The sequence below is a fragment of the Geotrypetes seraphini genome, chromosome 12, assembly GCF_902459505.1.
Source record: "Geotrypetes seraphini chromosome 12, aGeoSer1.1, whole genome shotgun sequence".
Lineage (NCBI taxonomy): Eukaryota > Metazoa > Chordata > Amphibia > Gymnophiona > Dermophiidae > Geotrypetes > Geotrypetes seraphini.
The window spans coordinates 23,755,012-23,780,373 of NC_047095.1; the positions used below are offsets into that span (position 1 = coordinate 23,755,012).

Genomic DNA, 25,362 nt, shown 5'->3' on the forward strand with positions numbered 1-25,362 from the left:
TCATCCCCAGATAAGTCAGGCTCCACCTGGTGGTCACTGACCCTGTTTCTCACAATAAATTCCTGAGAAATCCTGGAATTTTTCTTCCGGGGTTTTATTGGAACTTTATCTTTTACCTTAGCCGGGACCTTGACAGGCCTTGTGTCTGTTTGGTCACAATATATACAAAACACATATAGGTTGTATGTGTTTTATTATTAAAATCATACAAGAGTATAATACAACAGAAAAATGAGTAGCACAGAAGGGGGGAATTATACTCTTAGTCCTTGCAGCCTCTGAGCCAACTCACCTACAAGCTGGCAGGGAACTACTGTATAACTAGATAGCATCCTAATAGGCATATGGCTCGAAGGCCTGACCTAGAGCCACATTTTCAATGCAGCTTTAAAGAAAACACATGAAATCTCAAGTCCAAATTCAAGGCAGCTTATCCACAAGGTGGGGGCATCTGTTTGGCAAAGTGAGGAAAGAAAACTAAGGGACAGATTGCTGTGCATGGGTAGAGCTATGCATGACACAACAAAAAGAACCCAACAGGAACTGCAGTGAAAGTACAGCGCAAAAACAAAGCAAAACTGAAGGAAATGTACAAGGTGCAGGAGATTTTATTTAATTAAAAATATGTCAATGAAATGTAAAATCAACAACAATGAAAAAAAGAAAAAATAAATTAATCCAAAGATAGGTTCTTGATGTAAAGTGTATCGGACCTGACATGATCCGTGTTTCGAAGAACACTTCTTCCTCAGGGGTCCAGGAAAGACATCATATAAATATACAAGAACCGTATGGATCAAAACAGTTAGAGGCACAGGTGAAAAAACTCTTCTGTAAATAATGCTGCTCAGAGAAACACTCGTAGCAGTTCTTGCATATCTATTTAATGTATATCCTGAACCCCTGAAGAAGAAGTGTTCTTCGAAACACGGACCATGTCAGGTCTGATACGCTTTATATCAAGAACTTATCTTTGGATTAATTTGATTAATTTTTTTAATTGTTATTACTGTTGATTTAACAATTCATTGACATTTTTAATTGAATAAAATCTCCTGCACCTTGAACATTTCCTGCAGTTTTGCTTTGTTTTTAGGGCTATTCATGCTCACAGCTTTATATTATTCGTAGTTCTTAGCTCTAGAAGAACTGTTCCGTTGCACCAAAGTGCAACAGCAGCACACCCACTTATATAACCGATTACATCCTGCTTGTAAATAGAAAAAAAGCTTTACAAAATGTCTTCTATAGTTAGTGGCAATAATGCTTACTTAATGCATGGATCACTTACTGTAAAGATCACTTGGGCCTTTATGTAAGCTTCAATGCCACAATATGGGAGAAATCTTTTAGTACATAAACCTTTACAGTTTAAAATGAGAAATATGTTTGACAGCGATTAATAGAAGTAATAAAATCCTACACTCACCCAGGATCAGTTTTGTCTTTAAAGTTCAGAGCTCCATATATAAAATTCATCATTATATTCATTTCTATTTGGTTTATTCTGCAACAACAAAATTGCATCAGCATAATTTAAAATTCAGAAGAAAATATCAGAGGTTTATTTTTGTGTCCACAATATCACTAACAAAATTAATTTGATTTACTGTTTAATACAACTCGACAGACTATTTGAAAACTGTCTCTATAAAATGTTCCAGTCCTCATGCCATTTAAAAAAAATCCCCCTTTTCTGTTTCCTTCCAATACCATGGCACTTTCTTCAAGACAGAAACTTAAGATGGTTTTCTGTTTTCCCTCCTACTTCCAGAGTGCCTGAGAGAAGAAGCATTGCCCCTCAGTTCTCAAGAGGAATATCCCATCTAATCTAGCCTAAGTGCAAACACATTGATTACCGTATTTTCACGCATATAACGCGCGCGTTATACGTGTTTTTATAAACCGTGCATAGCCTTGCGCGGTATACGCGTGAGCGCGCTATATAAAAAATTTTTTACATAGTTCCCCCCCCCCCGACACCCCCCCACCCCGAAGGACCGCTCGCACGCACTCCCACCCGCACCCGCACCCCCACCCTGAAGGACCGCTCGCACCCCCACAGCCTCCCGACCCCCCCCATCATGTAGAAGCTCCTACCGGTGTCCTGCTGCTTCCTCTTCCGGCGGTTCGCCCTTTCTCTAATGTCAAGCCCTCTTGCCCCGCCGACTCCCCGACACGATCGGGGCAAGAGGGAGCTCAAGCTCTCTTGCCCCAGTCAACCGCGGCACCCCCGACACGATCGGGGCAAGAGGGAGCTCAAGCCCTCTTGCCCCTGCCAACGGCGGCACCCCCGATACGATCGGGGCAAGAGGGAGCTCAAGCCTTCTTGCCCCCCGAACCGATCGGGGCAAAAGGGAGCCCAAGCCCTCTTGCCCCGCCGACTCCCCAACTCCCCGACAATATCGGGCCAGGAGGGAGCCCAAACCCTCCTGGCCACGGCGACCCCCTACCCCCACCCCGCACTACATTACGGGCAGGAGGGATCCCAGGCCCTCCTGCCCTCGACGCAAACCCCCCTCCCCCCAACGACCGCTCCCCCCAAAGAACCTCCGACCGCACCCCCCAGCCGACCCGCAACCCCCCTGGCCGACCCCCACGACACCCCCACCCCCCTTCCCCGTACCTTTGTGTAGTTGGCCGGACAGACGGGAGCCAAACCCGCCTGTCCGGCAGGCAGCCAACGACGGAATGAGGCCGGATTGGCCCATCCGTCCCAAAGCTCCGCCTACTGGTGGAGCCTAAGGCGCCTGGGCCAATCAGAATAGGCCCTGGAGCCTTAGGTCCCTCCTGGGGGCGGGGCCTTGGGCACATGGTCGGGTTGGGCCCATGTGTCTCAGGCCCCGCCCCCAGGAGGGACCTAAGGCTCCCTGGCCTATTCTGATTGGCCCTGGCGCCTTAGGCCCCACCAATAGGCGGAGCTTTGGGACGGATGTGCCAATCCGGCCTCATTCCGTCGTTGGCTGCCTGCCGGACAGGCGGGTTTGGCTCCAGTCTGTCCGGCCAACTACACAAAGGTACGGGGAGGGGGGGGGGGGTGTCGTGGGGGTCGGCCAGGGGGGTCGCGGGTCGGCTGGGGGGGCGGTCGGAGGTTATTTGGGGGGGGCGGTCGTTGGGGGGAGGGGGGTTTGCATCGAGGGCAGGAGGGCCTGGGATCCCTCCTGCCGTAATGTAGTGCGGGGTGGGGGTAGGGGTCGCCGTGGCCAAGAGGTTTTGGGCTCCCTCCTGGCCCGATATTATCGGGGAGTTGGGGAGTCGGCGGGGCAAGAGGGCTTGGGCTCCCTTTTGCCCCGATCATGTCGGTGGGGCAAGAGGGCTTGAGCTCCCTCTTGCCCCAATCGTGTCGGGGATGCCGCGGTTGGCTGGGGCAAGAGGTCTTGAGCTCCCTCTTGCCCCGATCGTGTCGGGGGTGCCACGGTTGGCTGGGGCAAGAGGGCTTGAGCTCCCTCTTGCCCCGATCGTGTCGGGGAGTTGGGGAGTCGGTGGGGCAAGAGGGCTTGGACTCCCTTTTGCCCCGATCGTGTTGGGGGGCAAGAGGGCTTGAGCTCCCTCTTGCCCCGATTGTGTCGGGAGTGCCGCGGTTGGCTGGGGCAAGAGGGCTTGAGCTCCCTCTTGCCCCGATCGTGTCGGGGAGTCGGCGGGGCAAGAGGGATTGACGTTAGAGAAAGGGCGAACCGCTGGAAGAGGAAGCAGCGCAGGCGCAGGGCTCACGGAAGGGCCGGGACCGCCAAGAGAAAGCAGCAGGACACCGGTAGGAGCTTCTACATGATGGGGGGGTCGGGAGGCTGTGGGGGTGCGAGCGGTCCTTCAGGGTGGGGGTGCGGGTGCGGGTGGGAGTGCGTGTGAGCGGTCCTTCGGGGTGGGGGTGCGAGCGGTCCAGCGGGGGGTGAATCGGACGTGGGGGGGGGCATCAGGCTTTCAGGGTGGGGACAGGACTTCAAGGGGGAGAGGAGAGTCGGGGCGGGCGAAAGAAGAGTCGGGGTGGCCAGAGGAGAGTCGGGGCGGGCGAAAGGAGAGTCGGCCAGCATGCGCGGTATACGGGTGTGCGCGGTATATAAAAAATTCTGTACATAAATTTGTGTTTTCCGCGCGCTATACCCGTGTGCGCGTTTTACACGGGTGCGCGTTATCTACGTGAAAATACGGTACATCTGTAGGTTGCAGTCCTGGTTTAGTTGCATCCTCCATTTTGCCTGATTAAGAACACTTCTAGGCAATACCACAGAATTCTGATCGTCTCTCTGAAATTCTAATGCAAAGTGGCAATATGTCAATCTTGAAAAGAATGAAAATGAGCACTCTTATGCAAGAGTTAATTGTCTTAAGAACATAAGAATTGTCATACTGGGACAGACCGAAGGTCCATCAAGCCCAGTATCCTCTTTCCAACAGTGGCCAACCCAGGTCCCAAATACCTAGCTAGATCCCAAGGAGTAAAACAGATTTTATCTTGCTTATCCTATGAATAAGCATTAGATTTCCCCAAGCCATCTCAATAATGGCCTATGGATTTCTCTTTCAGAAAATTATCCAAACCCTTTTTAAACGCTGCTAAGCTAACTGATTTCACCACATACTCTGGCAACAAATTCCAGAGTTTAATTACACATTATGTGAAGAAATATTTTCTCCGGTTTGCTTTAATCTATTACTTAGTAGCTTCATCGCATGCCCCCTACTCCTAGTATTTTTGTAAAGCGTGAACAAGTGTTTCACATCTACCCTTTCCACTCCACTCGGTATTTTATAGACCTCTATCATATCACCCCTGAGCCGTCTCTTCTCCAAGCAGAAGAGCCCTAACCACTTTAGCCTTTCCTCATAGGAAAGTCATCCTATCCCTTTTATCATTTTCATTGCCCTTCTCTGTACCTTTTCTAATTCTGCTATATCCTTTTTTGAGAAACGATGACCAGAACTGCACACAGTATTCAAGTTGCGGCCGTACCATAAAGCGATACAAAGGTATTATAACATTTTCATCTTTCTTTTCCACTTCTTTCCTGATAATTCCCAACATTCCATTTGTTTTATTAGCCACCGCCGCATACTGAGCTGAGGGTTTCAATGTATCCTCAACAACGACATCTAGATCCTTTTCCTAGGCAGTGACTCCTAACATAGAATCCAGCATCACGTACACTAACTATAGTTCAGGTTCCTCTTTCCTACATGTATCACTTGACATTTAATGTGAGCAAATTAAATCTGCCATTTTGATGCCCAGTCTTCCAATCTCACAAGGTCCTCTTGCAATTTTTCACAAATCATCATTCCTTCTTCATCAAAAAAATCTTTGACATAGCAGAGACCAGCCTGGGACCATAATTTCAAGTATCATTTACTAGCATCTGAGTCTAGATCTCTATTGCTCCACAAAAGGAGGCAATTATCATTGATCTTGGAGATATTTTCAGCTGTTGGCAGAGTCCAGTCTCATTGATTTTAATATTTGATGTTCCTTAACAGGCAACACTATAGAAGACCTATTGAGATGTAGATAAAACATTAGACGCACAGGCACTATCAGCTGCTGTTCAAGACCCAGAGGGGTAAAATATTATGTGCTCTTTATCCAATCCATCATGTGGAAACAAAACCATCTTGTAAAAAGCACTATGCACCCCTGCAAACCCAATGGCAGTTTAGTCCATAATGTTAGCACATGAAATTTAAAACGTTAAAAGATATGTTTGAATTGGCTCATGTTAGAAGAGATGACTGCCTCTGGAATCAAAGCAGTCAAGCAGAAAAAATGCTGCTCTATTTCCAGAAACACCGAGAGCTACTGCCACATTCTACAGTAGGCAAGCACTGATCTAATATAATATAACTCCTATTGTTTTATCCTTATTTGTTCTCTTTCCTATATCATTACATTACATTACTGATTTCTATTCCGCCTCCACCTTGCAGTTCTGGGCGGATTACAAAAGAGACATCTGGACATTTCCAGGATGATTACAAAGAGACTTCTACGAGAAGAAGAACATTTCCAGAGGAGTTACAAGAAGAATGGTGTAGTATAGTTTAGGGAATGGGATACAACAAGGAGGATTGGGCTATTCCAGTGGATATACAATTCGGGATGCTGTACAGATAGGATATAGTGCAGTTTCAGTATATATGCAGTTAAGGAAGCAGTTGATAAGCTTGGGCTTTGAGGGGAAGGGTAACTGGTGAAGAAGGGAGGATGGGATCAAACTGTAGTTCTTCCCTGATTTCCCCATGAAGTGCACGTCTGTCTATCCCTATATTGTATGACCCCTTTATTTGAAAATTATTTATTGTACATCACTTTGAAATCTTTGAAAAAAAGCGATTTTATCAAATATGAAATAAACTTGAAACCTCTTTGGATGAGATTGAAAACATTAAAAATGCTTATTTTAACATGGGAAAGTTATTTTAAAAGGCCAAGCTATGAGGCACTTCAGATAAAAATTTTTGTGACATTTTTAGCTGTATGTCTACTTACCCTTGAAGAGTAATATGGTCTTGGGAGCTCTCAGCCCAACATCCACTCAACATAGCACTAAAGTAATTAGATCTGGCACATAAAATGGCCCTGAAGGGAAAAATACATCTACTTCAGACAATATGCATTTTTCAAGAAAATGTAGTTTCTTTATATAGTACGGAGTCCAAGATTCTAACTGTTGCATTACTAAACTGCTATTCTGTTTCCTAGAATCTGCTCACAAGAGCTCTAATGCATTATTCATGTTACACTAATAAAAGCGATGAAAGCATGCACAAATCATTTAATTCTTCCAAGCTCCGGTGGAGGGGGGGGTCCATATTTGAATGCTTCTGTATATATGTATGTATGTTAGCACGTATGCATGACCAGGAGAGATGAGAGGGGAAGGCAGTTTGAAAAGATTATAGTTATAGTGAATGTAAACCTTAGATGCTGGAACTGCTTCTCCCATAGAAATATACTGTGCCAATGTACTTTTAACTTCTGTATATATTTCCAGGTAAGTCAGTTTTTGCATTTGAAAGGAGCACTACACTGGGAAATATATTCCTTTGAAAACTTGCTCTGGTCAGACTGAAAACCCACCTTTTTGATTTAACTTTCAATACTTAACCCTATTCCTCTGCCCTCCAACCCAACCATTCCTCTTAACTGTATCCATGACATTCTGTTTGTCTGTCTTCCCTGTTTAGATTGTAAGCAATGGAGGGTGGAGTGACTTAGCCAAGATCACAAGGAGTAATGGTGAGAGAAATGGGATTTGAAGTCAGACTTTCCTGGTTTTCATCCCACTACTCAAGTACTCTATACAGTGTGTTCTCGCTATTCACTGGGGCTAGGTTCCTAGAAAAACCCGTGAGAGGAGGAGAAGATGGTGGATGCTGTGGATGGGCAGACTGGACGGGCCATTTGGCCTTTATCGGCCATCATAGATTCTCAGCTTCCCCAAAGCAAATCATCCCCAAAGCTTCCCCAGCCCCCCTGCCCAATTCTCAGCTTCCCAATCCCCAAAGCAAATCATCAGTTTCTATGAATACTGAAAACGTGAATACAGAACCATTGATCCTATGGGAAAAGGGAGTTTCGTTCCTGTGCGATGCTGCTTAATATACATTATTGCTGCCTAACACCCTAAAGTCATAATTTTGTGTATCCTTCTTGTAAAGAACAGCTAGTTATTATTCTGCATCTTGTGAATGTATTTTACACACACTTTTTTTGTAAAAACAATCTTTTGGTATAATAATTCTCATGTATAGCTCTATGAATATCTTCATACTTGTGGGAGGAACATACTCTGCATGACCATGAATAAGTAAAAATGCCCGTGAATAGCGAAAATGGATTACACTTTATTTTGCACGAATAAGTGAATTTATGAATACTGAACATGAAGATAATGAGAATGCACTGTAACTAACTAACTTGGTTCCTCTGTGTGTTGCTCTGAATTAGAAAAAAATTGCCAGTGTGTTTCCCAACATACCTATGCACTTGATAAAGTTCATCCTCAATCCGAAACTTTATGTCTGGGAAACAGCTATTTTTGTAAAGACGAAATAAATCTTCACCAAGCACAGACACAGGCTCCAGTTCAGCAAGGTCTTTAAAAACAAAAGTTAAGAAAACTTCATGAAAGCTTAGATGGTTGTAGTAAGAAGTTGGTTTAAAACAACTTAAGGCTTAACAGAATCTATGGAGTTAAAAATATTTAAAAAACAAAAGTATTTAGGGACCCTTTTATTAAGCAGCAAAATAAATGGCTCAACATAGGATGCACTAAAGTGTTCGGCGTCAGTTTGGTCATTTTGTGTGCACTAAGCATGTGGTATTTATTTTTCTTACTCCTTTTGGAAGCGGTGTATCACAGCAGAGAATGGGTGTGGATGCACAGACACTACCACAATGCTAATTAGTTAGTATACTCATAACATGGGAGTCCTTAGTGCCCCCTAAATAGAAGGCATAAGTATTTCTGCAATATTTTTTTAAATAGCCATGTGTTAAACGTGAACAGTGTACAGCCAGAAATAAAACAAATTGGAAAAAAAAAGCCCTTGGTGGCCATGTTAGAAATGGGTTTAAGTGCGTGGGAAAAGCCCAATTATGGGCATACTAAGCCCATTTCTTAACAAATGAAAGGGTCCCTTAATGAGCTACAGTACTTCTAACAAATGCAGATATTATATACTTTTCAAAACAATCATAGAATGAATTTAAATCTTTACAATAAAAAGTCATTGTAGTGGCCAGACTATGCTGGGTACTGTATTCCATAAAATAAAATGATTTAGAACAAAAATAAATACTGTCTATTGGGGTTTGGGGATAAATGGGAATGGCAGAAATGTGTCCATTTTGGAGCAACCTCGCTTAAGTTCATTTGTGTTTTCCAAATCATTATGATGGAATTTTGCACTGTGTATTCCTGTTGATTTGGAAATGCTCAATAAAAATAGTTTCAAAATAAGCACAGTCCATCAGAGCCAAAAATTAGCTATTTTTTATTTATACATTTTATAAAGATCCCGCTTACAAGTTTTCAAAGTTATGAAAAGTTCCCGATTATGCTTTTACAAGACTCTACAATACTCAAACTTATTCATTTAAAAAAGTAATTTTAATCTCTGTTACAAGTTAGATTTTATACACTCACAGATCTCATACACTCACACCATACGTAAGGTAAGAAAGCTCTTACCTAGTGTCTTCTCATTCTCATCCCCATTTCGGTTTTCTTCCACAATTTCAGTTTGTGAAAGGGCTAGGCATAAACCATCTTTATTTGAGGTTCCATTTTCACAGAAAACAGGTGGTGTACTGCCATTTCCACAGCATTTTGTATCAAATATTTCACTTTTCTCACAAGTATTAAATATAGCTCCATCTTCTGCATTCTGCACTTTAGTCTTCAGAATGTCTTGTTCAAAAACTTTCACACTTCTGTCTGATGAATACACAACTCTAATTGAAAAACAAAACAAAGATCAAATCGCTACCTAAAACTGTGCTGGAGTACTCTGCTAATTCAGAACCCTAGAATAGCCTGATGGGAGCAGCTCTGTTGCAATTTAAAATATATACTACATTCAATTGTTTAGTAAGGAATCTTAGTAACTATAATCATTTAAAATGTGAGATCTTCCTCTCCTCTAGTCTAATGTTTTTACGAGTGAGTTTATATGAAATGCTGGCCAAAATTAAAGCTTAGACAAGGATGAGTCAAGTGATTCTTCTGACTTCATGTAATCATCTCATGACTTTTGTTCTACCTTTCATTTCTCAAATTAGCCAATGCCCTAGAGGAAAAAAAATTGGAACAGACTAGCACAGATAAAGTGACACATTAAACATTTTCCAACGCAAGTAAATTTTCCTTGGAGGCCTCGATCTCAAATAACTTCTATTTGCTTTACAGGAACAACATCCAAAATCAAACATATAAGAAACATACAAAAGTAATTCAGTTCTAGTTGAGTCAATCAAATGTCACAAATTAAAAATAAATTCTTCTGAAAGGCTCAGAATGGTAGTAGCTTTTCAGTCAGTTATGGTCTGGAACTTTTGGGTAAAGAAATCTTTACATTCCTACATACAACTAGGAACTTTATCAGAATTTAAATAAGACATGTTACAGTGCATAACATATAAAATCTAGAGATTAGCCACAATATGACAATCTACGCATATGGCTTTCTTCAAGCTGATGACTCTGTTACTTGCTAGTTCAAAGTACCGTAGCTCCTGCTCCAAGGATACACAGATAAAAACAAAACTTTTGACAGTTTGTTTTCGGACATTTGTATCCTTGACTTGGAGTTTCACTGCTACGAAGAGTTTTGTTTTTATCTGTGTATCCAAGGCTATAGTGACCCCTGATGCAGGCGCTTCTGTTCGCTGAAACATAATACTGTGTCGGATCTATATTACTGTACGTCTCAGATTGAAATAAACAAGTTTTTACTTCACATCATTGTTCCTGCGGAGTGTTCACTGTCCGTTCCCACTATCTTCTTTGCTGCTCTGCACCTGTGGGATTTTGTCCTGTTGGATTTTCTCTTGTTTGGTACATACAATTGCATGCAATTACTGTTTTCCTAAAATGTAGAAGTATTGTAAATAATAAAGACAAAAAACCCACAAACTTACTGCAAGAATGTTTTAAATTGTGCTGGTTTGATGTTGCCTATATGAATAAGTCCATCTTTGTTGAAATTTAAGGCACAAGAGCTGAAGTCTGGAACCCTAGCTCGAAGCACAGCCTTGTGGGCTCTGAACAATGTGTGACCAACACAAAAAGTGATATCTGCTTGTATTTCCTCTTTTAGAAGCCTACAAAACAATGACAATCAACATTATTTTGTTCCATTCACAAATTAGCAATATGCCACATAGTAGACCTGCAATAACACTGTAATTTTAAACAAGCACAGAATATTTAAACCATTTTAACAATGCTCATTCAATTTTTTTTTAAACTAGAAACTTAAAAAAAAAAAAATTGGAAACAAATTAGCAAGATGGTAATGTGAAGAAAATGCATTTTGTAGGCATTTCTGTTCCATTCATCTCCAGCAGCTGACCAAGTGAAGATGTAGTAAACATCTGCCATTATTTCTTTATCTCAAGACCACATGAATGTCCTCACCAAATGCCAACTTGATATACAACACATTGTAAAACAACAATTTTATAGTTCAAGCTTTAGATTATATTAAGAACAATCTCATCTCTTGGAAAACAACCCCCCCCCCCACCCGAGTTAAAATAAAACCTTTATACAAAATAAAATTTGACTTAGGCTATGATAGCCTTAAAAAACATCAGCAATGCCTCAAATTTAAGAACATAAGAACATAAGCATCGCCTCTGCCGAGTCAGACCATAGGTCCATCGTGCTCAGCAGTCCGCACTCGCGGCAGCCCCCCAGGTCCATGACCTGTAATGTTCTTTCACTTAAGACATTTTATCCTTTATAGTATCCCCCTAGCTATACCCCTCAATCCCTTTTTCCTTTAGGAACATGTCCAACCCCTTTTTGAAACCCAAAATCGTACTCTGCTCTACCACCTCCCCCGGAAGCGCATTCCAGGTATCCACCACCCGCTGGCTGAAGAAGAACTTCCTAGCATTTGTTCTGAATCTGTCTCCCTTCAGTTTTCTTGCGTGCCCTCTTGTTTTTGTTTCCCCCGCCAGTCTGAAGAATCTGCCCCTCTCCACCTTCTCTATACCCTTCATGATCTTGTAAGTTTCTATCATGTTCCCTCTAAGTCTCCGTTTTTCCAGAGAAAAGAGCCCCAGTTTCTCCAGCCTCTCAGCATACGAGAGGCCTTCCATGCCCCTTATCATTTTTGTTGCTCTTCTCTGGACCCTCTCGAGTGTCGCTATATCCTTCTTAAGGTACGGCGACCAGTATTGAACGCAGTATTCCAGATGCGGGCGTACCATCGCCCGATATAGCGGCAGGATAACTTCTTTGGTTCTGGTAGTGATTCCTTTTTTAATAATTCCCAACATTCTGTTCGCCTAGACCTTCTCCATAGGAAGGCCACCTGTTACCCAAAGACAGACTGAAGTGAGAGTGATATATTAAAAAGGATTAAAAGACAAAAATACTGTCTCTTTCTGCAAAGTTCAGCTCCTTAATTGATCAACCAAATTTATTTATTTTTTTAAAAATCCTCATAAAAAATGGAAGAAAACATACATTAAACCAAGATGCTTAGGTGCTCATTTTTAAAGCAGATGGATGTTTTTAATTGCTTTAAAAAAGGTCCATCTGCTAAAAACATCCAAATCTTGATTTTGGAAAGACAGAATTTGGATGTTTGACACTGCAGTTTGCCCAATTATCAAGGGGACGTTTTGTGAGTGTGCTTTGGAAGGGAATAGAGAGGGCCCAAAAATAGAATGTCCAACAGGGATTTTCAAATGGGAAGAAATATCAAAGCTGACCACTGGAGAGATTGAAAAATGACCCCTCCTTACCTCCATTGGTTGCTGTCTCCCTCCCTCTCCCCTGAAAGTGAACTGGAAATGAAAACCAAACTTTATTTCAGCTACAGGACAAATATGCGGACATTGATAAAGATAAGGCTGAAATGTCTAACAATTATTTCTATTCTGTATTCACGGGTGAAAAACCGGGGATAGGACCACAAAAATTGAACACAAATGGGAATGGATGTATAATAGACCGGGAAAGATACTTAGAAGACCATGTTTGTGAGGAGATAGCTAAATTAAAAACAGACAATGCAATGGGGCCTAATAGGATACATCCAAGGGTACTCAAGGAACAGAGAGGTTCTGGCAGCTCCGTCTCATCTTTTTAATACTTCCTTAGAATCTGGTGGGGTCCCGGAAGACTGGAGAAGGGCTGAAAATGTCCCTCTGCACAAAAACGGAAGTAAGGAGGAGGAGGTTAGAAATTACAGGCCTATTAAGTCTGACCTCAGTAGTGAGTAAACTAATGGAAACATTTCTTAAGCGGAGGATAGTGAGATTTCTAGAATCAAAAGGACTGCAGGACCCAAGGCAGCATGGTTTTTTTACTAGAGACAGTTCTTGTCAGACAAATCTGATTGATTTCTTTGACTGGGTGACCAAAACAGTTGGCTATGGGAGGGGCGCTAGATGTAGTGTACTTGGACTTTAGCAAAGCTTTTGATACGGTGCCACATAATAATAATAATAACAACAGTTTATATACCGCAGTACCGTTAAGTTCTATGTGGTTTACAAAAGCTTAGTGAAGTAGGCAACTGATAAACTAAATACATGCGGTATGGGCCTTAAAGTGACACATTGGATTAAAAATTGGTTAGGTGGAAGGAGACAAAAGGTAAATGGAGTTTGCTCAGAGGAAAAGGATATTGTTAGTGGAGTGCCACAGGGATCTGTCCTTGGGCCAGCTCTATTTAACGTCTTTGTGAGTGATATTGCAGAAGGACTGTCTGGTAAAGCTTGTCTTTTTGCAAATGATACCAAGCTCTGGAGGGTGTGGATACTCTGGAGGTTGTGGATAACATGAGACAGGATCTGACGAAGCTTGAAGAATGGTCTGGTAATTGGCAAGTAAGATTTAATGCTAAAAACTGCAGGGTCATGCACTTGGGCTACAAAAATCCAGAACAGTATAATATAGAATGTGAAGTACTTCAGCACATGGAAGAAGAGCGGGACTTGGGGTGATTGTGTCTGATGTAATTGTTTAGAAAAGGCGACAGTCAAAGCCAAGATGATGCTTGGGTTTATAAGGAGAGGAATGGCCAGAAGCAAAATGGAGCTGGTAATGCCGTTGTATAAGTCTCTGGAGAGTAGTACAGCCCGATTCAGGAAAAAAAATTTCTATTCGATTCACCCTGTTGAATCAATTTTTCGAATTGATTCACTTTCAATGACACAGCTTTTTAAGTTTAAACATTTTATTTAACCAAGGCAATATCATGTCAAAAATAGGAACATCCACACTATAACATAGCTGTAAAAATTAGTTAGAAACATGGATTTTCAGCTTCCCCAAAGCTTCCCCAGCCCCTCCTGCCCGATTCTCAGCTTCCCAATCCCCAAAGCAAATCATCCCCAAAGCTTCCCCAGCGACAGCCACCGGAAAAATTAATGCATTACTTTCACCTTTCCCCCCTTTCTTTTGGAGATATGCATGCTCACAGGCACACACTGATCCAAAAAGGCAATCTTGTGTCCCCAGAATATATTCTAAACTTTGAACGACTGGAAGTCACTCTCTTTGCCTAGCTACTACAAAGGCCCTGCTGCTTACCTCGTTCCTGTAAGAGTTCATTGAGGTGCTAACTGGAAGCCTCACTCCCTCAACTGTATGCCCACTACTCCATAAATCCCAATCTTATTCTATAGCTAAAGCACAGTGATGTCTGCAGGTAACTGAAATGTTCACAAAGCGGTGCACTGATAAAGCAACTTTATCATCAGCGAAGCACAGTATCTGAGAACATTAAAGGCTACAGTTAAGATTTATGTGTGTCTGGCATAAATCAGCAACAAGGCCAGAAGAGTAATTAAAAGCTGGAATTTGTGGTGCCAGAAACAGGTCAACATGCATTTCACTCCCTGAGAGCAGCCACCATCTCTGCAGCTGCTAGCACGCCTCTCTCTCCCCCAACTGTGACGGTGCTGCCCCCACTTTTTTTCCACCCAGGCCACCTTCCTCATGGACTCAGCGCCTGTCCTGAACACCCAAGTACGAATGCTTCTGAGACAGATACGGGCAGGACTAGAGCCCTAAGTCCATCAACTTTACATTCAGGACTGCCTCTCCTCCTCCCCACCAGTGATTTTATTTTATTTATAATTTGCAAGGGCATTCAGAGGCGTTACTACCTCAGCCTGTTACAGCCCCTCCATTTTGACTGAGAGAAGGAACAGCAGCCACTTTCTAAGCTTGTGGCACACTCTAACTAGCAAGCAGCTCCCAGCAAGTGCACCTACCTGGCGGGCTAGCTTTCAGCCAATCAGTGCAAGCTAAGTGTTCGATATCCGCTTGGCGTTCCCTTTGCCAAAGTCCTTTCTTCTGATGTAACGACTCTGGCGGCAGAGGGAAAGCCCGAACGGGCTGGGGCCAACTTCAATTGGTGAGGTTTTTTTTTAACAATGAATCGATTCACCCAATTTGAATCAGTGAATCTTTTCGAATCGGAAATCAGGCAGCACTACTGGAGAGGAGGTCCCATTTGGAAGCGTGTGCAAATTTGGACACTGCACCTTCAAAAAGATATAAATAGAATAGTCTCGGTCCAGAGGGCTGCTACAAAATTGGTTAAAGGTGTTTGTTATAAATCATATGGGGACAGACTTAAGAGACCTTAATATGTATACTCTGGAAGAAAAACAGGAGAGAGGGAATATGACAGAGATATTAAAATATCTCCATGGTGTTAATGTACAAGAGCAAGTCTTTTTCAAATAAAGAAAAACTCTGGATGATGTAGTATTAGATGGAAAGCTGCTTGACTTTTCACAACTGCAACAAACATTTGGTATTGCTAAATCTCAAAATTATAAGTGGTTGAAGCAAGCTATTCAGAAGGGGTTCGATGACTGGCAAGATCTTAAAAATCAATATAGTTTGTTGGTCCTATGCTTCCAGACAGATTTCCTGGGACATCTGGAAGGAGAGGGTTCAGGATGAAGTTAAGAGGTGATAGGCTCAGGAGTAATGTAAGAAAATACTTCTTTACAGAAAGGGTGATAGATGTGTGAAATGGTCTCTCGATGGAAGTGGTGGAGATGACTGTATCTGAATTCAAGATAGCATGGGTCAGGCATGTGGGATCTCTTAGGGAGGAGGAGGAGGAGCTAGTGGATATTGTGGATGGGCCATTCAGCCTTTATCTGCTGTCATGTTTCTACTATAGCCATGCTAAACAAAATAGTGAGGTCAGAGGAGTAGCCTAGTGGTTCTAGAGAGATCACATTTACAAAAGAAAAAGAAAAAAGTTAGTGGGGCTTAAACCTATGCCCTTTGGTTTACAGTCTAAGTCAGGGGTGCCCAAAACATCGATCGCGATCGACAGGTAGATCGGGAAGGCAACGTGAGTCGATCGCGGAGCCCATCCCGGGCTCCGTGATAGACTTGCGCTGCCTTCCCGATCTACCAGGCCGATCAGCCTTCCTCTCCCCGACGTCAAAGACACCGCCGCCGGGCATCCACTTCAGTCTGTTTTTTGTCATTTTGGGGGGGGCTGTGGCGGCGGCAGCAACCTGAAAAAGAAATCATCCTGGCCGGGGTCGGTGTCATGCTCTGGAGCTTCTACCTCATCCAGCAGCCTTTCTATCTGGCCCTCTCCCTTCTACCTGCATCCGGCCACATGCCCTGCTCCGCAGCTCTCTTCGGCAACTCGTCAGCAGAAGCGATTGACACAAGCTTCTGACGTCAGGGCCTACCCTCTGCGAGTCCCGCTTATTTCAACTTCCTTTTTCCACAAAGGCGGGACTCGCAGAGGGAAGGCCTCGATGTCGGCAGCCTGTCTTGATCACCGTTGCTGACGAGTTGCTGAAGAGGGTCGCAGGGCAGGGTGCGTGGCTGGATGCAGGTAGAAGGGAGAGGGCCAGATGCAGGACTCGTGGGTAAGGGAGGAGAACAAGAGAAAGAAAGAGAGAGGGGAGGGCAACAAAAGGACATACTGGGCTGGGCCGGAGTGGAGGGAGGGTGGAAAGATTCTGGCTACAGGGTGCAGTAACAAAGGAAGAGGTGGGGAAAGGTTAAAATGGAGATAGTGACACAAAGAAGAGAAAGGGTAAGCAGGACCTACTGAATAAGGATAGAGATACAGAGGGGAAATGCTGAAAGCAGGGGTGGTGGTGGTTTAACACAGAGGGAGAAATCCTGAAAAGGGGTTACATGGGTTTACAGAGGGAGGCAATGCTGAAAGAGGCTAGATTGGCACACAGAGGGAATAATACTGAAATGGAGGGTTGATGGGGATACAGATGGAGCAATGCTGAAAAGGGGGAGAGGAGATAGGGACACAGAAAGGGAGCAATGCTGAAGGGAGGTAGTGCTGAAAAAGAGGAGGTGAAACAGAGACACAGAAGTAATGCTGAAAAAGGGGGGGGAGATAAAGACATTGAAAGGGCAAATGGTGAACATGGGGTAAAGACAAGGACAGAGACAAATGAAGATTCTGAAAAAGTGGTGAGATAGATGAGATGGACACAAAGAAGGGTGATGTTGGCTTTTCTCAAAAAATGTACGGTAAGTCTCCCTCCAACTTAGGAATCAAGGAAACTCTTATATCTTGGCATCCCAAGTCCTCTAAATTTTCTTCACACTTCTACCTCTAACCCTCTGTTGTAGTTCCTTCCTATTTCTCCTACTGTAAACCGCGTTGAGCTCTACGAACATGGAGATGATGCAGTATACAAACCTAAGGATTAGATTAGATTAGGTGGAATGGTAATTCTGACAGACACAGAAGGGAAATGCTGGATCAAGGAGAGATGGGGCTCAGGCTGGATCGAATGGGGAGAAATGCCTGGTTGGCCCGGAATTTCCTCTCCTACGTCAGAATTGACGTCGGGGAGCGGAATGCTGGTCAGCACAACGCTTCTGCAGGGAGCGCTTGGGGTGGCAGTGGCTTGGGGGCTGTTCCCTGATGGCAGCGGCGGCAAACCGAGTGGCTTGGGGGAGGGCAGGGAGAAAGAAAGAAAGGGGGCAGGCAGGGAGACAGAAAGAAGGGGGAACAGGGAGACAGAAAGAAAGGGAGGCAGGGAGACAGAAAGAAAAAGTTGGGGGAGGGAATGAGGTCTGGAGGAGAGGAATCATACAGGAGGCTGCAAGAAGGGAAGAAAGATTGGATGCACAGTCATTAGAAGAAAGTGCAACCAGAGACTCATGAAATCACCAAACAAAGGTAGGAACAATGATTCTATTTTCAATTTAGTGATCAAAATGTGTCCGTTTTGAGAATTTATAGCTGCTGTCTATATTTTGCACTTTATATAGCGGTTTTTAGCGCAGGGAGCCTATGATCATCAAGAGCAGCGCGGGGCATTCAGCGCAACTTCCTACACTAAAAACTGCTATCGCGGTTTAGTAAAAAGGGAGGAGGTATATTTGTCTATTTTTGTATGGTTGTTACTGAGGTAACATTGCATAGAGTCATCTACCATGACCTCGTTGAAAAAACCCCGGAATATGAATGATAATTAACATTTTCTCTGCCTTTCAGTGTGCTTTGTGTGTTGTTTTTTTTATTTCATTGTTGGTAGATCATTTTGACTTGGTCATTTTAAAAGTAGCTCGCAAGCCCAAAAAGTGTGGGCACCCCTGGCCTAAGTCATAAGGTCATTTTTTTTTTTTTTTTAATGATGCCAAAAAGACATACAAAATTTGGACTGTTCAATTTTGGAAAACAGACAGTGGCGTAGCAAGGATAGGAGGCGCCCCTCATCCTGTTCTCCACCCCTGCTCATTCACTGCCCTCCCAGCCGCGCGAGCACTTTCCCTCACCTCTTTAACTCTTCGCCGGCATGTACAGCATCTCCAACCTGCTGCCTGTGCCACTCTCGATTCTCCCTCTGAATCACTTCCTGGCCTACCGCCAGGAAGTGACTTCAGAGGGAGAGCCAAGGCCAGTGCAAGCAGCAGGTTGAAAATATTTTGTTCATGTCAGCAAAGAGTTAACGAGGTATGAGGGAGCGGAGAAGAGGAAAGGGCCAGTGCCCACAAAGATGGTGCCTGGGACGATCCATTCCCTCTCACTATGCCACTGAAAACAGCTGTTCATTTTAGATGTTTCAGTGCAAAAACGTCCACTCTCACAACCATAATCATGCAGAAAATCTAGATATTTTTCCTGTATGATTATGACTGTGAGATAGACCTTTTTTTTTTAGGGGGGGACATTATGAGCAGCAGGGCAGGAGAAATCCTGGGAGCCAGATGAGTTGGGCATTAAAACTCAAGAAAAGTAAGAAATTAAATTACAGAAAGAAGCAAAAAAAAAAAAGCATAAAAATCTAACAAAAACAAAACCCCATAAATTTTTTTTTTTTTTTAAACCCCAAACATAGTAACACAAAGAGGTCTTTAATTAAATCCATTAGTGCACTTTTGCAAAAGACCCCAAACTGAGAAAAGACCAAGAAAAATATACATTCCTTACCACTGCATTAATAAGATTGTGGCACAAAAGGAACTGATGCCTACATTTTCTAAACATAGACAAGTTTACAAGTCAGTAATTGTGAGAAAGCAGGCAGTTCCTATTTTCTAAGGTGATCTAAACATGAGATAACCAAGCACATATATAATAAATAGCTTACAAATTTGTTACCTCCAATTATAAGTTTGTGACAGAGCCCTCACGCTGTTCAATTCCAGTAAATATTCAAATGTTAGTTAATATCCTCTATAATAAAACCCTAAGCGCACATGCACATTTAGGGTTTCGTGATCCCTGCCGCCGTGATGTCTGCGTCCGTGGCCACATTCCAATTGCGGCTTGCGGCACATGTGCCGCCTTGGGGCGCGTGCAGTGAATCAACCGGTTTGACTAAGGAAAGGCAGGAATCCGGCTTGGGGCGCGTGTAGTGAAATCAGTGGTGGTTTGACTCAGGAACGGCAGGAGGGTGTCGTGCGGGTAAGAAGTGGAGGGGGAGAGGGAAAGGGGGCTGCTTTGGGGGGAGGGGTGTGCTGGGGGGCAGACAGCAATCAAGCTTTGCTCTGGAAGGTGCAACAGAAGGGGGCCACGGAGCAATCAGGCATGGCACAACAGAGAAATACAGGCAGGCAGAGGGCCAGAGGGGCAGACAGCAATCATGCTTTGCTCTGGAGCGGGGGGAAACAGAAGGGGACCACGGAGCAGGCAGGCTTGGCACAACAGAGAAATTCAGGCAGGCAGGGGGCCAGGAGAGACACAGATAGAAAAGACAGACAGACAGCATCCAAGGAGAGAGAGATATAAAGAAAGAAAGAAAGACAGACACACATATCTATTCTAGCACCCGTTAATGTAATGGGCTTAAAGACTAGTAGTTTGATATTAACATACAAAAGCAGACAACCAGATGATTTAACAAAGTACAGCAAGCCAAAGAGCTTTGCTTCAGCCTTTCCAAAGTTTCTCTGCAGTAATAATTGAGCTCAAACCATTCTGAGTTAGGAGCCATTTGGGCATAAACACAGATCAAGGAGATAGCACATCCAGATGGTCCCAAGAAGCCTTGAGTTCCCTCACATAAAACAACGTTAGTCAGATAAACATAGAAATATAGAAAAATAAAGGCAGATAAAGACCATATGGCCTATCTAGTCTGCCTAAAAACGCCATCTACTATCCCCTCCTCTCCCTTGTCCCAACCTTTCTTGTATTCAGATAAATAATTTGTCTCCTCCACCTCCACCAAGAGGCCATTAGAAACATAGAAAGATGACGGCAGAAAAGGGCTACAAGCCCATCAAGTCTGCCCACTCCATTTACCCACCCTATTAAGTCTGAGTGCTAATGACCTAGTTCCTTAACTCGACCGTCGTAGGGATCCCACGTGGATGTCCCATTTATTCTTAAAGTCGAGCACACTGGTGGCCTTGATCACCTGCACCGGAAGTTTGTTCCAGTGATCTACCACCCTTTCTGTGAAGAAATACTTCCTGATGTCACCACTAAATTTCCCTCCTCTGAGTTTGAGCGGGTGTCCCCTTGTGACCGAGGGTCCCTTGGAAAAGAATATATTGTTTTCCACCTCTACATGACCTGTGATGTACTTGAATGTCTCAATCATGTCACCCCTTTCCCTGCGCTCCTCTAGGGTATAGAGCTGTAGTGTGCCCAGTCTTTCTTCGTATGAGAGACCCTTGAGTCCGGCGACCATCCTAGTGGCCATCCGCTAGGATGGTCGCCGGACTCAAGGGTCTCTCATGCATTCACTAGCCCTGTCTGTGAAAAAGTATTTTCTGAGGTTACTTCAATCTGTCCTTTCACCTTCATCCTATACCCCCTCATTCCAGAGTTTCTTTTCATTTGCGACTTGACTCATGTAGGTATTTAAAGGTCTCTGTCATAACTCCCCTCTCCTGCCTTTCTCCAAAGTATACATATTGAGATTTTTAAATCTGTCCCTGTATACCTTATGACGAAGACCACCAGCCATTTTAGTAGCCTTCCTGTGGACCGACTCCATTCCATCAATACCTTTTTGAAGATGCGGTCTCCAGAATTGTTGACTGGCTTCCCCAACTACACCACATATAAATCAGTTTTGCTCAGGGGCTCCTTTTACAAAGCCGTGGTAGCAATTCCCATGTGACAAATGTGACGAACCCCATTCAGTTCCTTTGGGCTTTTTGCATTTGCCACGCTGGGAATCACTACTATGGCTTTGTAAAAGGAGACTTGTGTTTACTGGCAGAAGGGACAAAACCACCCACCTGCCTCTATTACATCTTATGAATTCCAGAAGCAGGCTCTATAGAAAATATGCATAATAAACTACAAGCACCATCTTCGGATGGACTCTCGCTTTTGTGGTGACTCTCTTTGTATGCTTCTTAAAGAACACATTTCAAAGTTTCCCTTCTCAGCCTCAGGTTCTTTTAAAGGCATGGGGTAGACACCAGCAGAAGCCAGAAACAGCCCAGCAGAATCAATAAGCAGGTATATCACAGATGATTCTAGAAATAACTCCAATAAAGAGTTATGGTGTTAGTGCACTAATAAAGTAAAATCAATTTGTGTTTCTACTACACGAAGGATTTCATAGACCTACCAGTATATTATAATCTCCCCTCAGAAGTATTCTCCAAGCCAAACAGCCCTAACCTCTTTAGCCTTTCATCACAGAAGTCATTCCATCTCCTGCATTTTGGTCACCCTCCTGTGTATTTTGTCCAGTTCTACTATTTCTTTCCTGAGATGTGATAACAGAACTATACAAAATACTCAAGGCACACAGAGGCATTATGATAGGAGAAAATATTCCTTCACTCAGTGTACTGTATAGTTAAGCTGTGGAACTCATTGCTAGAGAAGTGGTAAAAGCAGTTGGTATAGCTATATTTTTTAAAAAAAGGTTTCAACAATTTCCTGATGGAAAGGTGAATAGACTCAAGATAGGAGGGGCATTCAATAATTGATCTACCTCAGTAGTAGAGAGTTAAAAAAAAATGTTTTTGTTTTATTTTTCAGTATAGTCCCTCCCTATTCACAGTTTCAGCGATTGCAGTTTCAAATATTCGCGATTTTTTTGTCCAGGCCCCCTCTCTACAGAATTGCTTGGAGGCAGCCCGCATCGACCAGAACTGGCCCCGGGACTTGGATCAGGGCGAGAAGGAAGCGAGCAGGAGCACAGCCCTGGGAACTCCCGTTGTAGTCTTGTGAGACCACAGGAACGCACAGCATGGGGCTGCAGTGTAGGAAGATTGCTCCTGCCCCACGTCACCGCTAGCCACCAGGTAAGGTCCAGGGGTGGGTCAGAATCAGCCAAAAAGTTATTTGCGAATTTTCCTTATTCACGGAATGGCTCTGCCCCTAACCCCCGCGAATAAGGAGGGAGAAGTGTACTTTCTTTCATACTCGGGTATATAACTTATTGAATGCCCCTTGTAGTTGTGTAGATATCCATCTCTTTTCTATAGCAGTATGTACCATGAAACCTAGCTACTTTTTGGAATCCTGCCAGGCGGGGCGTAGCCATGGGTGGGCCTAGACCCACCCAATTTAGGCTCAGGCCTACCCAGCAATGGTGCATATGACAGCCAGCATGAGGTAAAACTCCACGGTCTTACACCTCCCTCTCCCTCCCTTCAGAAGCTAGCTTCTTCAAAAAGGACAGATGTAGCAGTAGCGATTCCTACTCACTGCCTGCAGCCAACACAGAACAAAAGAACAGCCTTACTGGAGCAGATCAATGGTCCATCTAACCCAGTAGCCCATCTTCATGGAGGCCAATCCAAGTCACAAGTACCTGGCAAAAACCCAAATCGTAGCAGCATTTCATGCCACCAATCCAGTGCAAGAAGAATTTTGTAGACTTCAAAATGGAACATGCTATAGCTATTCAACAGGGGCATTTTAAGAAATTTGAGGATGTTTGGGAGCCATTAACTAATTACTGTAAAGAATGAATATTACTTTTTCCCTTTGAATATACACATCCAAGAGGGGGGTGGGGTGGGGATGATTTATTGTTTTCTTATAACTGAAGTTAATTGTTTGGGTATTAGGGGGGTGGAATATTAGATTTGAATTAGCTTCTGATAGAATATTAAGTGATCTTAAAGTATAAACTGTTTTATCTTATATTGCACTTATTGAAAGTTTTAAAAATGAATACAGAATTTAAAAAAAAACCAAAAGACTTCAATTATATCTCATCTCAGCTGTCTCTTTTCCAAGCTGAAGAGCCCTAACCTCTTTAGTCTTTCCATCCCCTTTATCATGTTGGTTACTTTTCTTTGAACCTTTTGTAGTGCCGCTATATCTTTTTTAAGATAAGGAGACCAGAACTGAACGCAATACTCGAGTAGCCTTCTCTCTGCCACGTTCCACCCAAGCAGTTATGTCAAAAACGTGTGATACACGGTAGAGAGAAGGCTTCCAGTCAGCTGGAGGCAGCGAGAAGGGATTGCTACCATTGCTGCGGCCCTTTGAAGAAGCTAGCTTTTGAAGGGAGGAAGAGAGCAATGTACAGGGCCACATAGTTTCCCACCATGCTGGCTGTCAGATGTGCACCATTGCTTCATGGGTTTGAGCTTTTGGAAAAGCTCGAAGAGAGACATGGTTGGGGGGGGGGATCTAGTCGGTACTGTATTTAAACTTATTGTATGTTTTGAATTTGGACACACTCTACTGTATTATATGTGGATTTATTGTATTGTATTAGTATTGTACTGTACTTGTTATTCGCTGAATGTCCAGCCTTCTTACAATGTAAACCGCCTAGAAGTCGCCTGACTATGGCGGTATAGAAAAATAAAGTTATTATTATTATTAGTCCAGGGAAGGAAAGGATGGACAACGGGAGGAAGAAAGGGAGAAATGCTGGATTGGGGGGAGGGAGAGAAAGATACTGCAGGGGTGAGATGTTAGATCTAGGGTACAAGAGAATGCGGACAACGGGAGCAAGAGAGGAGGGAAGAGAGAGGGAGAGATATTGGATATGGCAATAGAGGGGCCAGAGGGAGAGATATTGGACCCAGGTGAAAGAGAGTGAAATGGTGGACAATGGGAGAGATGAATGGGGGGAGGGAAGAAAGAAATGTTGGATCCAGGGGTAGAAGAGATTGAAGGCGAAATGCTGGACATTAGGAAGGAGATGCTGGAAAATGGGGAAAGGGGCAGGAGGGAAGAGAAAAAGTACAGGAAGATACTAGGGGGTTGAGTGAGAGGCACAGGGAGATATCAGGCTATCAATGGAGAAAGAAGAAGCAGATGCTGACCTAGAAGGGTAGATGGAGAAGACGTTGGGGAATACTGGAACCATGGGGGAAAGGCTGGGGGGGAGGGAGGAATGAATGAGAGGAGGACAGTGATTACAAGGGGTAGAAGTAGGTTAAAGATGAAAGGGAATGGTGGAGGAGGAGTGTGATGGGGAATAGGACAGTTAATAGGAGAAAATAGGAGACAGAATTTGATAAGGTAGCTGAAAAGTATAAAGAGGAAGGGTAAGAAAGAGGTTAGAATTCAAATGAAGAGAGCATTAAATTAAAAAAGAGCAGATAGACCAGTATGTCAGAGGCAGTTGTAATGAGGAAATGGAACAAGACAGGAGAGAGGAGAAAAGACAAACGCACAGCAGTCACTTGAAGGAGAATTAACAGAGGAGAGAGGAAAGCAGAAAAGAGAAATTGGAACCAACATGATGGAAAAATAAAAGATCCAGACAACAAAGATAGAAAAAAGCATTTTAATTTATTAACTGAATAAGTTAGCTTAGAGAAATGTAGATATCAGATGTCTTTGTATTGTGTTCACTAGAAAAGGAAATGCATTTCCCTTTTTATTTCTCCACTGTTGCAGTGCATGCTGTTTAATCTGGGATTCCCAGTTCGATTTTTATCTACGTATTTTTATTTCTAAATTGTGGTCCCTTGTACTGTATTTTGTGAGGGTATGCCAGTGTGATTGTAATGGCAGGTGGAGAGACCAGAGGGGAGACAGGAAGGAGATGAGATCTGGAGGGCCTTTATTTTTTAACCTGGGACCCTACCATGTCTACCACCAGCCATGACCCTTGCTGTATCTGGTGATGATCCCTAAGCATCACCACTTGAGGACCTCCTCTAAAGTCGGTCAGAACTCTCTTTTACTAGACTCTGCAGTCAGCAGCAGCATCTTTGATCCACCAACCAAGATTGTGTGGGGTTTGGCATTGGTGGCTCATGGACTTTTTTGCTG

At 43.5% G+C, this 25,362-nt stretch overlaps 1 protein-coding gene across 2 annotated transcripts in view; it reads right to left on the reverse strand.

Annotated features, from left to right (window-relative positions):
* Positions 1–25,362, reverse strand: part of BTBD8 (BTB domain containing 8) — a 125,394-nt gene that overhangs the window by 98,254 nt on the left and 1,778 nt on the right. Inside the window, exons 2-6 of one of the 2 annotated variants that reach the window (XM_033916571.1) lie at positions 10,634–10,816; positions 9,186–9,448; positions 7,971–8,088; positions 6,479–6,568; positions 1,430–1,507 (exon numbers count right to left, since the gene is read on the reverse strand). In XM_033916571.1, coding sequence (XP_033772462.1) covers positions 1,430–1,507; positions 6,479–6,568; positions 7,971–8,088; positions 9,186–9,448; positions 10,634–10,816 — 732 coding nt within the window. The remainder of the gene's footprint in view (positions 1–1,429; positions 1,508–6,478; positions 6,569–7,970; positions 8,089–9,185; positions 9,449–10,633; positions 10,817–25,362) is intronic. The other variant, XM_033916572.1, reaches the window with a different exon arrangement.